We start from the raw sequence: 17,152 nt of genomic DNA on the forward strand, positions 1-17,152 counted from the left end.
ATACAAATATTTTGTTGTAATGTGCCTTCACTCTCCAAAGAAAAATCGTGCCTCGAGAAAAATACTACCCCAAAAAAGATTTCTCTTTTTTTGAAAAGTAAAACATAAGTGGATTTTTGGCTTACTAACCTCCCCCCCCCCCACCCCCCCCCCCCATGAAAAGGTATCTCACAAGTGAAAATAACTAATTATAAATAACCTGCATAATATAGAATAAAACTTTTTTAACAGTACATTTACTTATCATATATTTAAAATTTAGTTTATTAAAAAATGACTTTGGAAAAAAAAGAAAACCTAAATTGGAGAAAAATCATAAAAATATCATAACAGAACAAAAGCCCTATCAAAATTTGAAAACATTTTGAAAAGCAGAACATTAAAAAAAACATTCATAAAATTTTGTATACATTGCATTTGTTTTTTTAAATAGAACCATAATATATATTTTCATTACTATAATGAATTTATTTTGGTTCAGTTCTTTTAAAGTAGCAATGTTTTAAATAATTATCACTTTATATAAATTTGTTGATATTTTATTGTCTATATTTTATTTTATACATACAATATATAAATTTGTCACATTTATGTAATTTTGTTGAGTATTTCTTTGAGAGAAAAACAGAAAATGCTTTTATTTGATAAAGCACTTTATTTCTATGAGTTCAGAAATTCACTTTTTATTGTGAAAGAGAAAGTGTTCTTTTTTGCATCACAGTTCAAATATAAGTATGAAATAAAGTTTTTTTTTGAACTGCAAACCATTATAACCCCTTAGGGGCGAGACATATTACACTCTACTCTCCATTTTGTCCTTTTTCCCATCTTTACCGCATTTCTTGTGGATCAGGGGGGTTTTCATGCTCAACTTTCCCTCCTCAAACATGGGAGGGGGTGGCACTACAATTCCCCCATGTTCATCTTGGCCTGCTGAGGTGGAAGGTGGCAGCTGCTGAGACGGCTGCGTAGGTGCTGTCAGCTGACAACTGAAAACAAACATAATTTCTTTATTAGTTAATAAAGATTTCTCTGCTGACATAATTGAAGTAAATTTTTGTAGTTGGTTCTCTATTCTCTATAGAAATAATATTGCATTGCTCAATTGACTGGCACTAACAGGTTGACAGACAAATGATTTGTACAGTATTTATCCTGTGTAATGTAAAAATGAGTTTTTCTCATGTTTTAAAAATTTTCCCTACTAATTTTTAAATGTACAAACTTTGACTATTAGATATTTGTCACCTTTTACACTTATCATTTGATAAAAATTTGTAATTAATACATTTAATAAGAACATGAGAATTGCAATATTCTAATAACCAAAGTATTTTCTCAAGATGTTATTACTATATCAGATTAAATTTCAAATATAATAATGTACCTTGCATCACGTGACCTGCGCATAGTTCCATACAGGTTGCCAACATTGGCCGCTGAATTTTGTTTCTGGGCGTCACAGGTGAACTGGAGCTGGTGTTGGATGATGTGCTCCTCTAGCAGGGTGCCCCTGTTCAGTGCAAATAGGATTTACTTTAGAAATAGGTTTTCAGTTTGAACTTTAAAAATCCGTTATTTGTTTAATAACCTAATTTTACATGAAGGAATGATAGGTGAATATTATTAAAGATATTTCCTAGGAGGAAGGAGATATTGGAATGCAAATTAAAGTTGTGCCCAGAGTTTTAAAAACACATTAACTTATTGACTGAAAATCTTTTCTCACAACTTGAATGGGTAGGTTTCAAAAGTGGTGTTCAAACTTTTTAACCATTTATCTTAATCTACCAAAGGGGTTGTTTTGTTTATAGTCCAAATGGTCAATTTATCTTTCATTGTCTTATCCATTAGGATCTCTAAACTTTCAAAATTAATCTATCATTTGACCTAATTTCTCATATAATATGTAAAATTGAGACCAGGAACTTTACATTCAAGCTTTACGATTTAGACAAAATTATAGGAAATTAAATTAACCCTAATTTTGTACTTAGAAATTTTTCTAATAAAATAATCCACTTTGAATTTCTGTGAAATCTAGTTTTGAAGTGATCTCATGAAAAGTTGGGAGAGTTAAATGTCCATACAAACAAAATTCTGACAATTCAATTTTTTGTCTTTGTGTAATGTGTTTAAAAAATTGAAAAAAGTTCTCATTAAAAAATAGTATAATTAACAAAGCTTTAAAAAAAATTATAGATTATTAATTTCGGATCATGGAAATAAAACGAAGTATCGGATTTCGTCGTAATTCACAGTAGTTTTTATGTTAGATTTAGTTATTTTAGGTTAGGTAAATGTTAGTGATTGCATCCGCAGAGTTAGAAAATTGGCACTGCAGTATTAGAGCCCCTTCCCCCGTAGGAGCTAGAAATAGGAGAAAAGCTACTGTGAAAATACAAATAAACCAGCTTTTTTTCCCATGATCCTTAGTTTTTGCTGTTATATTTTTTTGCAGTTTTATATGTTAACCATGCAGAAGAGTGATTTGCATACATCAGGAGAAGAAAAGTATCTCATTTCTGCAAGTGAGAGAAACCTCACAGATAGACATTATTTTTCATTTTTAAAATCCCTATATATCTATCTATCTATCTATCTATCTATCTATCTATCTATCTATCTATCTATCTATCTATCTATCTATCTATCTATCTATCTATCTATCTATCTATCTATCTATCTATCTATCTATCTATCTATCTATCTATCTACCTATCCATCTATCTACCTATCTATCTATTCATTTATGTATATATCTATCCATCTGCAAGAGAGAAACATGATTTTTAAATTTTTATAAATTATGCTCTTTGTCTCTTTTTGTTTATTTATGTTCATTAAATAAATTCAATTTGAAGTATTAATATGCAGGGATTGACAACCGCTACAATCGTCAAATTTAAACCTGCTCTGATGCTTAAAAAACTTACAATATTTGGGTAAGGTTTAGACTTCTATTTGATTTTTAAAATTGTAAAGATTGATTTACCTTAGGCTTACAATGACTAGCGGCTGCCGAGCCCTGGGAATATGTATGAATACTGGAAGTTTTTTTCATCACATTTATTTGAACTATGATGATATGCATTTTATACAATATCATTCTTTCACACAATTTTTACAAAAAAAAAAGAAATTGTGTGCTTGATATATTTGGTGTAAAAACCTTTTTGATAAAAAAGAACAGTATAGCAAAAAAAAATTAGCAGAACACTATTTAACCTTTATTATTCCTCAATAAGTTCTTTTAAATTCACTTATTAAAAGAAATGAGAGACGTACATACCTTAGTTATAGAGAAGCTACGCTTTAAAAAGATTTTTTTTTGTATGAAAAATATTCTTTTGTTGGTTTTAATAGTTATATTTTTCCGCCATAAATCAAATGCAATACTTTTTCTGAAGTTTTATATAGAATTTTATCCATCTACATATATTACATATTTATCGATCTTCCCATTTATTTAATAATCCATTTATCTGTTAATAAATATTAATGATTAAACCTTTTATATCTCCATCAATATATTTAACTACATACCTACTGACCTATCAATCGATTTATATATATAACTAACTATCTATCTATATTAGATCTTTTCATGAAAATACCCTTTCTCGAATTTCATTCTTCTGCTAACCTAAAAAGTTACTTTAGGGGCCTAGAAATACATGTACAAAATTTCAGCTCTCTATCTCTACTGGCGACCTAGCGCCAGGCATGTAAAATATCAACAGATAACGGCAGCACGGCGGTTTTAATAATATCTCAGTAATGTGCAGGTTTTAAGCTCTTCTGCATATTTCAATTTAAACACATAGGGCCAAAGATATTATATCCAAAAAATCTTTTGTCAAAGTCTACTCTACACCTAGCGCCAGTCAGTTTTCTAAAATCATGCATTTTATACCTGTGAAAAATGAAATCGCCAGCGCTAGGTGTAGAGTAGACTTTGACAAAAGATTTTTGGGATATCATATCTTAGGCCTTATGTGTTTAAGTTGAAATATGCAGAACACCTAAATTCACCTTCCAAGCCATTCTCTAAGCATTTTAAATTTTTTTATGAAATAACGGGATTTCAAAACTGCCTTTTGAAAAGGCATAAAAAATATCTTTTTTTGTTCCTTTTTTCACTGTTTATAGTTACAACTTATTAAGATATTATTCTCAGTTAAAAAAAAATTGGTGCTTCCAGCACCAAAACCTGCAAAAACAGGCAGTTAAACTTCTGTACCCCTACTTAACCCCCTAACAGACCCCCCCTCTATCTCGGCTCCTGTTACAGATAGAGACGTAAAACTTTTTTCTGGTGGTTCATATAATTAGAGAAAATTACTTTTTCTAGTCATAGCAGTCAGACCGCTCCTTATCCGCTTTTTTTCGGCCAAAAAACAGGCAGTTAAACTTCTGTACCCCTACTTAACCCCCTAACAGATCACCCCCCCCCCCTCTATCTCGGCTCCTGTTATAGATAGAGACGTAGAACTTGTTCATGTGTATTTTTAGAGAAAATTACTTTTACTAGTCATAGCGGTCAGATCCGCTTTTTAGAGCAGCCAATTTTAAAGCTAAGAAAACCAAATTTTACGACGAACTATTTTTTTTATAACAAAAAAAAATACCTTTTCTGACCATCGCTGAAAAAATGACAAATAATGGAATCCGCCAATTTTGATGGTAAAACTGCGGTTGGCGGCGCTAATTAATATTTTTATCTGTTTATGATCACAATAAAAGACTTCATACAAAAATTGGCTGATTAAGGTCTGGAAAGGAGCCACACAGTTAATTGTTGAAACTAATGTAACAGATTTTTATTTTAGTCAGATGCCAGACGCAGACAATTAAAAAAATTAACATTTAGAAATATTATCAATTTGTCTACAAAGGGTTAAAAACAAAATCAAAATATACAAATCTAATTATTAAAAACATCAAGATGATCTTTTCCATCCTATTACATATTATCTTTCTTATTTTCCTTTTCAAATGCAAGATGTATTTTAAAAATTTAGCTGTTGATAGAAAGATTCTGGATCATGGAAAGAAAACAAAGTTGCCGGTGATTCTTATGTGCTAGTATGCATAAAATGACTTTAGAAATGTCTTCTGATTTTTGTTGAAAGGTGGATACAATAAGTGAAGGACCTATTTTTATAGTATCTAACAAAAAAAGTTTATAATCAGTGATAGTGAGAAAAATTGTGTCTATGGTTGTCTTTATATAAACTTTTGTAAAATATTTAATATTGATATAGTGTAAAAAATAATTGTAGTAATATTACCATTCTCTTTTTCAAGGGCGTCCAATGTGTTTATTAGGCGGGGGGGGGGAGGATATTTTCATTTAGGGGGGGTAACAGGATGTCTGTTTTTGTGTCTCTCTGTTTGTACTGAAGGATCTCACTAACTGCTGAACTGATATGGTTCCCCATAACAGGGTAGCTTCTCTTAGCACTGCCATCCATTTACCCGGCAAAATTGGTGGTTTCCGTTATTTGTCGTTTTTTGGCGATGGTCAGAAAAAGTATTTTTTTTGTTATGAAAAATAATAGCTCCTCATAAAATTTGGTTTTCCTAGCTTTAAAATTGTCCGCTCTACAGCTTTTTTAATATTTAGTGGCTGGCTGCTAAAAAGTGGATAAGGAGCAGTCTGACCAGCTATGACTAGAAAAAGTAATTTTCTCTAAAAATACACATGAACCAACAGAAAAAAGTTTTACGTCTCTATCTGTAACAGGAGTCGAGATAGAGGGAGGTCTGTTAGGGGGTTAAGTAGGGGTACAGAAGTTTAACTGCCTGTTTTTGCCGGTTTTGGTGCTTGAAGCGCCAATTTTTTTTTAACTGAGAATAATATCTTAATAAGTTGTAACTATAAACAGATAAAAATATTATTTAGCGCCGCCAACCGCGATTTTACCGCCAAAATTGGCGGTTTCCGTTATTTTTCGTTTTTCGGCGATGGTCAGAAAAGGTATTTTTTTGTTATAAAAAATAATACTTCATCATAAAATTTGGTTTTCTTATCTTTAAAATTGGCTGTTCTACACCAGTTTTAATATTTAGCAACTGGCCGAAAAAAAAGCCGATAAGGAGCGGTCTGACTGCTATGACTAGAAAAAGTAATTTTCTCTAATTATATGAACCACCAGAAAAAAGTTTTACGTCTCTATCTGTAACAGGAGCTGAGATAGAGGGGGGGGTCTGTTAGAGGGTTAAGTAGGGGTACAGAAGTTTAACTGCCTGTTTTTGCCGGTTTTGGTGCTGGAGGCGCCGATTTTTTTTTAACTGAGAATAATATCTTAATAAGTTGTAACTATAAACAGGGGAAAAAGGAACAAAAAAAGATATTTTTTAGGCCTTTTCAAAAGGCAGTTTTGAAATCCCGTTATTTCATAAAAAAAAATTTAAAATGCTTAGAGAATGGCTTGGAAGGTGAATTTAGGTGTTCTGCATATTTCAACTTAAACACATAAGGCCTAAGATATGATATCCCAAAAATCTTTTGTCAAAGTCTACTCTACACCTAGCGCTGGCGATTTCATTTTTCACAGGTATAAAATGCATGATTTTAGAAAACTGACTGGCGCTAGGTGTAGAGTAGACTTTGACAAAAGATTTTTTGGATATAATATCTTTGGCCTTATGTGTTTAAATTGAAATATGCAGAAGAGCTTAAAACCTGCACATTACTGAGATATTATTAAAACCGCCGTGCTGCCGTTATCTGTTGATATTTTACATGCCTGGCGCTAGGTCGCCAGTAGAGATAGAGAGCTGAAACTTTGTACATGTATTTCTAGGCCCCTAAAGTAACTTTTTAGGTTAGCAGAAGAATGAAATTCGAGAAAGGGTATTTTCATGAAAAGATCTAATCTATATATAAGTGTCTAAGTAAGTTCTATCCTAGATTAATTCAAGTATCATTATGCAGTCTATCTAAATCTCTATTTATCCATCTATCTATCTCTAAAGTAAATCTTTTCCTAAACCATCTATCTATCTATCTATAGCTTTTTAAATATCTATCTATCTATCTATATTGTATAACTAAAGTAAATCCTTTCCTAGACCCAATATCCGAGGCACTACAGTCTATCAGCTCCGCCGTAGATGAACTCAGGTTCCTAGCGTACAGATACTTGTTAATTTTATATTTTACAAAGAAAAAGGATAATTTTGTTTATAATCAGTGCAGTGGTAACAAGCTAACAATATATAAAATGAATAGAACTTATAATAAAGAGATGGAAAAAGCAAGAGTGAAAAAAGAAAAACAGAACAGAGGGGAAAAAAGAAAAAAATAGTACAAATACATATGAAAGAGAGAGAAAAAACTATTAAGTATCTTTCCTAGAGCCTCCAATTAGATGGGGCAGGGGATTATGTTTCCGCATAGTGCAGTACTGATACTGTGAGGGATGGTGGGGCGGTGGACCACCCCCAACCCCCTCCATCCCAGGGGGATATACACACGATATGTTACTGTTATCAAACCCACCCCCACCGGGTGACCCAACCCCCAATCCGCTGCCCGACATGCTCATCTGCTGGGATCCATGCCTGCCACCTCGTGGCCGCTCAAGTGATGGCAGGTTTGATCCGTTTGGGCCATCGAAAGTATCATCCAGGTAAGTGTTGGCGGATTTTCCGCTCATAAAAGATGTGTCAGGATCCATGTCGGCATGAAGCTTATTATGACTGTTGTCCATGGCCAGTGGCATTCGATCCGAGGGTCCGTGATGATCGTCATGAAATTCAACATCTGTAATCGTTGTCACCGCCATTTTACCGTTGTCATGGCTGATCTGCGGCGGCTTTTGGGAGCAACGGATTTTTAGCGCCAACAGAATGCTTATTATAACCAACAGTATGCCGGATGCACCACCAAAAATCATTATAAGCAAGGGGTCAATATTTTCGCGGTTTTCAGGACTTTTCTCGGGATTTTCAATAACCGGTTTTGCCTCGGCATACGTCCGCACCGTGGTTCCCTGCTGGCTTTGCGGCTGTCCCAAACCTTTCATGTTGACAGGTGTAATATACACCCTATACTCGGTGGATTCATTGAGGTTGTGAACTGTAAAAACCGGTTTGTCACTGGTTTCTTTATGTACTGGCGCGTCTATGGACTCGTTGTTGACTACTTGCACTGTGAAGTTCTGTGGCAGCCCGCCATTGAAGCCAGGTACACAGGATACCTGTAAAAATAGGGCATAAATAACAAAAAATATAATTGTAGATATACTTCAAGGGTATGAAAACTTTTTAAAAATATTTTGCTAACAAATTGTCCATAATTTAAAAGTGATATCCAACATTTTTTTTGCTAGTTATCTTAATCTACAGCAGTACATTAATTTATAATTTATTAAATTCAAGATTTTTTAGTAGCCAAGCTACTCTATAAATTGACTTTCATTTGTGCTACTTGGACATAATTGTCCATGTTAACAACTTTCAATTTACCTGGAACGAACTGGAAGTGACATTTGATATTGAGCAATTTTTAACCGGATCCGGTTTGCCGGCAGCTATAATGTGAAACACACACGGCTTCGACTGCTCGCCCACAGAATTGCGTGACCAGCACATCAACGTCCCATAGTCCAGCTCTCGTTCAGGCTTATAGTGGAAGAAGCTGACCGTTCCGTTGGATGTGAACTTGTCATGGGAAACATGTTTGATTTCAGCCGAGTTGTTGAAGGTCCATCGGAAGCTTATGTTGGCGGGGTTGGCTGCAACCTGACATTGGATTCGTACATTTTCCTCTTTGGCGACCCCGTAGACTTTAACCCCTTCGGGAACACAAACCGGGTGATACTTAACATCCAGGTGAAATGGTTCACTACGAACCACATGGCCAACGGTGGGTACGCCATTGGTAGCACTACAGGTATAATTGCCATTAGCCTCTTTTTTCACATCTTGTAACACCAAATTTTCACCGTTGGAAGTCATTAAAATTCCAGCATTTTTATTTTGTTTTAGTAGTTTATCATTATGGTACCATTCAACCATACGTGTGATTGCCGGGTTCGACCGAATATTGCAGACAAAAATGACTCCACTACCTTCTGAAACTTCTCCTTGTTCCAACATTGATGACAATTTCAGGGATAGTCTTGGGGGGTATAAAATATCCAACACCCAAGATTCTTTTAGAATTCCTTGTTTTATCATTTTATTTTCAGCCCGGCAAGTTAAGGTTCTATTTGAATGCGCTTCTGTCGGTCGAATAGTGTAGATACTTGTACTTGTTGTGCCATCAACAGGCGCTGGTGAATATATATCACCATCCAGCTTCTGATTATCCAGCCACCAGGTAATCTCAGCCGGCGGTCTCGAACCATACGCTTCACATTTAAACGACCGTTTCTCCCCAACTCTTAGCTCAGTTTCCTTATTAAGAACTTCTATCTTTAGGGGCAGAAAATTCATGTCTAAACTTATGGTTTTAGTTTGTATAGAGTTGTTATAGTTAGTTGCCTCGCAGGTTATGTTGGAGTGGAGGTCAGCTCTTGATACTGAGTGTAGGGTTAGGTTGTTGTAGGTTATCAGCTGCCCGCTGTTCTCATCTCGATCCTGAAATTGAAATATATAATAATAGCATGTTTTTAATTGGTTGTTTAAAATGATTTCACCCTAGCAGCTAGTTTATTCCTGTTATGTTCCAGTAACCTTGTATTTGGTTTCCCCAAAAACCATATAATACCTCCCCCTATATCTTAAAATTATTTGAAAACAATTGGATAACTTCTTTTATTTTTGATTAGATTAGGTTAGATTATATTGGGTACTGGGAAGCCTGACTGGATTAAGGCCACCGGCAGGACATAGCCATGCCCTCCCTCCTCTTATTTTCAATTTATTTTAAAATAAGTGGGATTTTTCAGTGCACATTAGGCCTTTTTAATGAAAGCACCAGTTATATCATTTTGTGTTATGCATTACCTAGGGTTGACAAAAGTTAACAAAATTAACAGAAAAGCTGAGCTTTTCTATGTCGAAAATATAGGTCACACTAAATTAAGTTGACTGTATAAACTATTGAAAACGACAACTTTGATTTAATGAAAATGGCTAGATTGTTGTTCTTATAGAACCGAGGAATCAAGAATAAAAAGATTTACAATTACCAAAAATATTTATCTCATACAATTTTAACATTTATCAAATTTAAGTTTGTCGAAACAGATTTAATGGTATCGGGGAAGCTTCATATTAAATATCAATAAATTACAAATAAATATGCAAAAAGCTCTATTTAATATATTAATAATAACTACGAAATCCTCAATAATATACAATAACATAATATGTATATTTGTTGAATCATAGATCAATTGAAAATATTTTTTTTTAAATGAGTAAATTTTTAAACTTTTTTTCTGTTATGAGAAGTCTTTTAATTCTTGAATCTAATGCATTTTCTGATTTATTTTGGTTGTGTTTGTGCAGATGACAGACAAATTTAGGGACCGATTTTGTACAGCATGCTTATTTTCTGTACATGTAGGGTTTTCTCGAGTTTTATAAATATTTTTTTAAATAGGTTTTAAAAACTATTTGCATTATAACCTTAAGAAAAAGTATTTTAATTATAATTTGATTTTGTACTATTTTAAAAATGTATACATTCTCAGACATGTAGGTATCTGCCACCGTTTTTGCATCAACAAATAAATAAAGCAACACAATATTTTTATCAGGATATGTAAACAAAAATATTTTATAACAATAAAGAGAAATATGGGGCTGTAGCGCAGTAATAGTAACCCAACTGTGGTAGTTTTTATATATCATCGAAATCAGACTATATTTATTAATATTTGTAGCAGCAGCTACCCGATTTATTATTTTAGATTTAAAATTTTTCTTGGTGTGATTTCTCTAGGGAGGATGGTGGTACTCTCCCACAAAATAGTTATAAGCATTCAAAGGACTTATGAAAAGCTACCCTGTAAAGGATACCTATATCGGTTCAGTGGTTACCGAGATCTTAAGCTTCAGACGTACGGACGGACGGATGAACATACATACAGACATTGTTCTAGTTTGTATTATAGATTAATAGTGAATTATAGTGAATAGTTTATATAGCTATAATGTTAATAGTTTAAATTTATTAATCCTTATATAAAAAAGGGAGGCAAGTTTGTTTTTCTGTCTGTACTGAAATTTTCTTAAGGGTCCCAAGGCTGTTTTTTAATGGGCAGGGTTCTTTTAACATCCCAAAAACAATATCACACTTTACACACTTTTTCTTTTCAATACTTATATTGTTTTTAATTTCTATTAGTTCTAATATCGTTATAAGGGCTCTTTCATTTACAACTGTGAATAAACCAAAATCCCATTCTCACATATTTTTGATAAAAGACATCAATTTTACTAAATTTTGTTTTTGATCATTATGTGATATCAGCTTTGAGTATGTCATCGAAACCTTAAGTTAAGTTAAGGTAATTAAATGTTCTTTTGAATCCATTCTGTTTTTCAAAGAAAAAATCTTTAAACCAAAAAACGTTATGCAATCTATTTTGAAAATAGATTTTAATCTTATAGGGCTGACAGTATAAATTCTTTAAAATGTTAAAATAAAATGTTTAAATCCTGTTGAATCTAGTATAGAAGTCCTTATATCATTAATCTCAACATATCACCCAATAATTTTAAACTTTTCACAAATCTTTTCAAAACTTGGGGAAAATTCCTATTTATGTACTGTGCGCGCCTAGGATAGGGGTAGTTACTATACAATAGATAAAATATTCGTTTAAAAAATACAGAGCCAAAACTGTTTTTTTGCTCACAAAAAAAGTTAATTAGCGTATTTCTTTATTTAAAAGAAACATAATGTTAGTGTGTTTGTCTTCTGTCTGTCTGTGTGTGTGTGTAGCGAAGGATATGGCTAAACACATCTGATATGGTTCTTCTTTGCATTTAAATTTCTCATAGGTTTTGCAAAATGTTTTTTTGGGAGGGTACCACAAACCTCCACAGATAAGTCTCTCCTAAAATTTCCCTCCCAAAACTAAAATTGAATTTGGAGTTTGACTTCTCTTTCATCCCTTCCCTAATGTTCCTATGAGGCCTACAATAGCTGCCAGTTTGTCATTAAAGCAGCAAAAAATAATAATGACTTCTTGGCAAAAGTCGTAATATTTTTTATTCTCTGTGTAATTAAACATAATTGATTCAATATAGGCCTCTTCACTTTTTTGTTTTAAAGGAAGAAAAATAATTCTTTCTACTTTGTCTATAATCTCAAAAATAAGTGATACTTTTTTTTGTATAGTAGGCTTTTTTTTATTACAAATTTGTATGTGTCCCTAGCTATGTGCACTAAGTATTGACAGAAACACTTAATGCAAAATTCTTTTACTTTTATTTCGCAGAATATTTTTGGTGTGTGCTTTAAAGCAGTTGCGTTTCTGACATCAAGGGGCATTGTATTCGACAAAATAGCCTTAAACCATACTTAAATCTTAAAATTGTATCAGCAAAAATCTTCATGGGACCTATCTGAAGATTGCTTAAAACTAAGAACTCAATCGGTTCAGTAGTTGTTAAGATCTTAAGATTCAGACAAAAATCATTACTACTTTATGAATGAATAAATTTTAATATAACAGTAATATTTTACTAAAAATTTCTTATAACTTATTTATAAAAAAAGGATTGGCAACTTATTATGTTTTTTTTTTTTTAAATCCGCTATTCACTGAGGAAAAATCTACAAAAAGTAAGAAATGTATTTCTGACCAAAATATACTGTGTATATATATGGTCAAAGGACAACCACAAATTAGATTGATATTGAAGATATTAAATGAATTAAGATCGCTCTCCCCCCCCCCCCCCTGACTCAAAGTTGCTCACAGGGTCAAAAAGAACATAAGTCTAGATCTCCATTCCTTGAATTGTACCAATAGGAATAAGTTAATAAACAATCAGGCCATATTATTGGTTAGAAAAGTACACTATTTGCTTCAATATTTTTTAAATTTCATTCACATGATAAGTCAGCTATAAAAAGTTGATTAGATCATTGTGTCTGATGGACCATCTAGGATAACAAATCTATTGTTTACCTGTATAAATTGTTCACTAATAATCTGATGATTCTTGTACCAGACAACTCTTGGCGGTGGTTTCCCGCCAACAACACGACAAGACAGATGAACGTTGTTGCCCTCCAGGTAAGGTCCAGCAAATATGTCTCTCACAGTACCTAAAATTTTAACAAATATAACAAGGATGACAACATCCATAAGAAGCGAAGCCAAAAACATGGATGGAAATACGTACACATACGTCTAAAGAGCAGAAGTTTAGCGGTCATAAATCAAAATTAAAATAGAAAAAATTATGAAAGTTCTGACTGACCTCATAGACTGGATGCTCATTGGTATAGGAAATGTTTACAAGAATTAGGCTGTATATCTTATATATCGTCCGAGAAAATAATAGTTCCCCAAATGCGTTACAGACTGACGGACGAACGGTCAAACAAAGTAAAATATAATTCATAATATTTTTTATATTGTTGTACAAAATAGCCTTATATATTGCTCTGTATGTATGGAGGTAAATAAAGCAAAATAACGCAATAATTCTTAGTCTACAAAGTTATTTTCTACAATTATTGTTACCTTGATCTTAGTGCAACATGCGATACATTTACAAGAATTAATTTTTCCCGTATCGCTTCGAAACCGACTAATATCCAGTGGATTAGCACCGGTTCTCAGCCATACGGAAAAATTATGTCTAGTATCGTATTTTTTTTACGGACTAAAAAATGTATAATCATAAGATTAAAACCAGTTTTTTAGCCCGTGCCTTCGGCATCTAGGGGCTAAATAACTTTAATCTTATAATTGTAGATTTTATATTCGCAGAAAGCTGTTTATAATACGAGACGGGAAATATCTATTATCATCCTTTTATAAAAAAAGTAATAAGATGTCTTTATGTGTGTATGTGTAGCAAATAATCTTGCTAACTGATATGATTCTCCTTTACAGAGCTTCTTAGAGGTCCTGATAAGGTTAATCACTTTTTTGAGGGAGGGTACTACCACCCATCCAAGTAAAATCCGGGAAAAAATGACTTACCCCTCAACAGTTTTCTTTTTAAAACTTAAATTAAAAGTAGTGGGCCAATTTCTAGCCCCCCTTTCCTCTAAATTGAAGTGCCAAATGTTGCCTCTTGGGGTGAAGCCGCTATTATAATTTTAAATCTAGGTTCTTACCAATGAAAGAAGAAACTATATGTTATTTTTCATTGTATATTTTGAAGAACTTATATAAGAAAGAATAAAGTTTAATTAAAATTTAGTGCAATATTAAGTACAACGTTAATTAATAGTTTTAACAACAACGCAATAATGTTCCTTTATTAAATTATGCTTCAATCAATTTTGCTTTAGGTTTCATTTAGATAAAATATTTAGTTTTTTAATAACTTTTTTTCTATTTCTTTATAATGTAATACTATGCAATAAGTGTAATTGTGGTATTCGGCAACCGTGAGCCATGCCTATGGCAACCCTGACCTGGGTTCGGGGAAGGGCCGAGGGCCCTCCCCCGAGTCCTGGGGAAGGGGTCTGCCGACCCCCTCCCTATGCCTAAAATTAATGATAGATTCTGACAGCCTTATTATGGTTAAGCTGTATTGTTAATTCCCCCCACCCTTTCCAGGGATGGGGGATCATTATTGCCCAAACTGACTATTGTATATGTATTATATTGATCTTGTTTATGATTATTTATTCCTATCTGTGTATTTATTGTTTGTTGTATAAAACGTTAGTAACCCTTAGACCCTGAATAAAGAAACAACTGAATAGACTCTGTTTATTATTTAGTGATTGCTAGAGAAGCGTAGCTTCTCTATAGTATAGGTGTCCACGTCTGTTCACACTGCCGTAGTCATTTGAACTCTGGTGTCTGCCATTTATCCTAGGCGGATACCACAACTTTTGGTGACAGCTGTGTGAGATTATGGCAAACCACAAGTGTAGAGCAGACGCGCAGCTGAGGCTAAGGTACTCCCAGCAGTGAAACTGGCAAAACTGACACAAGCAACCTGAATTACCCACCCTGGATAGCAAGGTCTAACTCTGCATCCGGCAGTTGTGGAAGCGAAACCTAGCGAAAGACCACTAAGTGTGGCGGAACCCGAGCTGCGGAGAGTAGCGAAATCGGACGAGAGACTGCGGAGAGCAGCGAAACTTGACGGAGAACCGCGAGAAGCGCCGACATCTAACGGAGAATTGAGCGCTCAAGGGCTGAAACAGGCCTGCGGACGGGCTGAAACAGGCCAACTAAGTGTAAACGGCTGAAAATAGGCCAACATTTACTGCAAGAGATAGCAGGATTCGAACCAGCGGCGCTGCAGGAAGGGACATTCCCTGCCGCCACCAGCCGGATTAGGATACACGGCGCTGCAGGACGGGACATTCCCTGCCGCCGACAAGCTGAAACAAGCCAAATAGCTGCGAGCTGCGAGCGAACATACGAGTGTAGTGTACCAAGCAGAAGAAAACTACGTTAACTCCAAGTATCCTGAGAGGCTACAGTGCAGCCACCCATCTAGAAAAACAGATATTATATCACATTGTAGGGATTACCACCCTAGTGTGAAGGCTGAACAATAGATTTATGAGCAAGGCTTGGTAAACAAATTTGTTGTGTATTGTGATAAAACTAAAAATAGAACAGGCTTGGTAAGCAAATCTGTTGTGTATTGTGATAAAGCCAAAAATAGAACCTAGATGTAATATAACAATGCATTGATAAACAATCTAACCCCCCAAGCCTTCAGCACAACAAATACACCCCTTATCCCAACGGAAGGGGAGGGGCCCACCATCCATTGAAGAAAATACAATCAAGGTGACATAACAATAAGCTCAGGATTAAGGAAAGGGCACAATTACCTCACCACACAGTTACTTCAAACCTACAGCACCCCCCCCCTCCCCATAGGGGGGAACGGACGGTTTTACCCCGTCCCCTCACGCGCTCCCCCTTCCTACCCACACTTGAATAAGTCCGCCCACGGTGTGGAGATAGCGACCGGGAGAACAGAGCGCCATTTACGGGTCGCGCAGCAGAGCTCGGGACGCATAACAAAAATTCAACGGACGAATAAGACAAAGCGGACCAATGAGAGAGCGGGTTGAGGGATAGGTGCGCGTTTTACCTGTGTGCGCGAATCTGCCGGTGCGTAAGCGCGTTGCAAGGAAAGGATATTTCACGCACACACACACACACACAGGAGCGGAGCTACTCCATAGCATCCAACAGAGATATTTTTAGAAAAAGACTTGCAAGCTTCTCCCTCCTATCTATAGTGTGATAAGGAAAACCCAATCAGTTCCTGACAGCAGTTCAGACCCTCAACAGCTATCTACCCCTACCAGCCTACTCTACAACTCAGAAAACTAGTGACAAGTACTTTAGGTACACCTAATTTAAATCTTTGTAGTTAAACTACCAACCTAGTGATAAACAGTGTTGGCTGCTAGGCTAGAAAGCCTCAAGTGTAAACCATTTATAGTATTGACTTAAAACTTCGTGTCCCGCCGCTGAACCTTTGACCCGATGGAGCAGCAGCAAGCGCCAGGAGGCGACCAACTCCAAGGATGGCTCCAGGATGATCCCCAGCCGGCTCCAGCCGAGTACCGCAAGCTGATGCTGAGTAACCTGCCGGAGTATCGAGGACCGCCCAAGCAATCCTGGAATTCCCACATCCGGAGACTCGAGATGTCATGGGCGGCTTACCGTGTGCCTCCCCATGACACACTAAACCGCCGCAACGCCCTTTTACTATCCCTGGCGGGGCAAGCGGCGGAGATGGCCTCTCATCTGTTTGGCGAGGCAGGCCAAGCCTTGACATACGAACAAGTCAAGGCCAAGTGTGAAATGTTATTTCGTCCATCCTTTGAATCCCAGACTTTGAAGCAAGCCTTCAGGGATTATAGGCAACACTCGACAGAACCTATACAAGCATACATATCCACAAAGTGTGCCTTGTATAGGGAGGCCTATAGCCATGAGGACCTTGAATTGTTGATAGACGAATTAAATCGTAGCATTCGTAACGCTAATGTGAAACGTGAAATGATGGG

The 17,152-nt window shown here is 35.2% G+C and overlaps 1 protein-coding gene and 1 long non-coding RNA gene across 3 annotated transcripts in view; both read right to left on the reverse strand.

Annotated features, from left to right (window-relative positions):
• Window positions 1-335: 335 nt before the first annotated feature.
• Window positions 336-7,134, reverse strand: LOC145315171 (uncharacterized). The gene is made up of 3 exons (XR_013877970.1): window positions 7,076-7,134; window positions 1,388-1,512; window positions 336-989 (listed from the first exon to the last, which is right to left on the reverse strand). It is a non-coding gene; the product is annotated as an uncharacterized LOC145315171 (long non-coding RNA).
• A 187-nt stretch (window positions 7,135-7,321) lies between these two features.
• The window catches only part of LOC145313736 (neural cell adhesion molecule 2-like), a 41,915-nt gene continuing 32,084 nt past the window's right edge, over window positions 7,322-17,152 (reverse strand). For both annotated transcript variants that reach the window (XM_080153301.1, XM_080153300.1), the window contains 3 exons: window positions 13,107-13,246; window positions 8,479-9,594; window positions 7,322-8,210 (listed from right to left, as the gene is read on the reverse strand). In XM_080153301.1, coding sequence (XP_080009427.1) covers window positions 7,350-8,210; window positions 8,479-9,594; window positions 13,107-13,246 — 2,117 coding nt within the window. In that variant the 3' untranslated portion in view covers window positions 7,322-7,349. The remainder of the gene's footprint in view (window positions 8,211-8,478; window positions 9,595-13,106; window positions 13,247-17,152) is intronic.

The sequence above is a fragment of the Acartia tonsa genome, chromosome 3, assembly GCF_053477335.1.
Source record: "Acartia tonsa isolate MP-2025a chromosome 3, ASM5347733v1, whole genome shotgun sequence".
Classification (NCBI taxonomy): Eukaryota; Metazoa; Arthropoda; class Copepoda; order Calanoida; family Acartiidae; genus Acartia; species Acartia tonsa.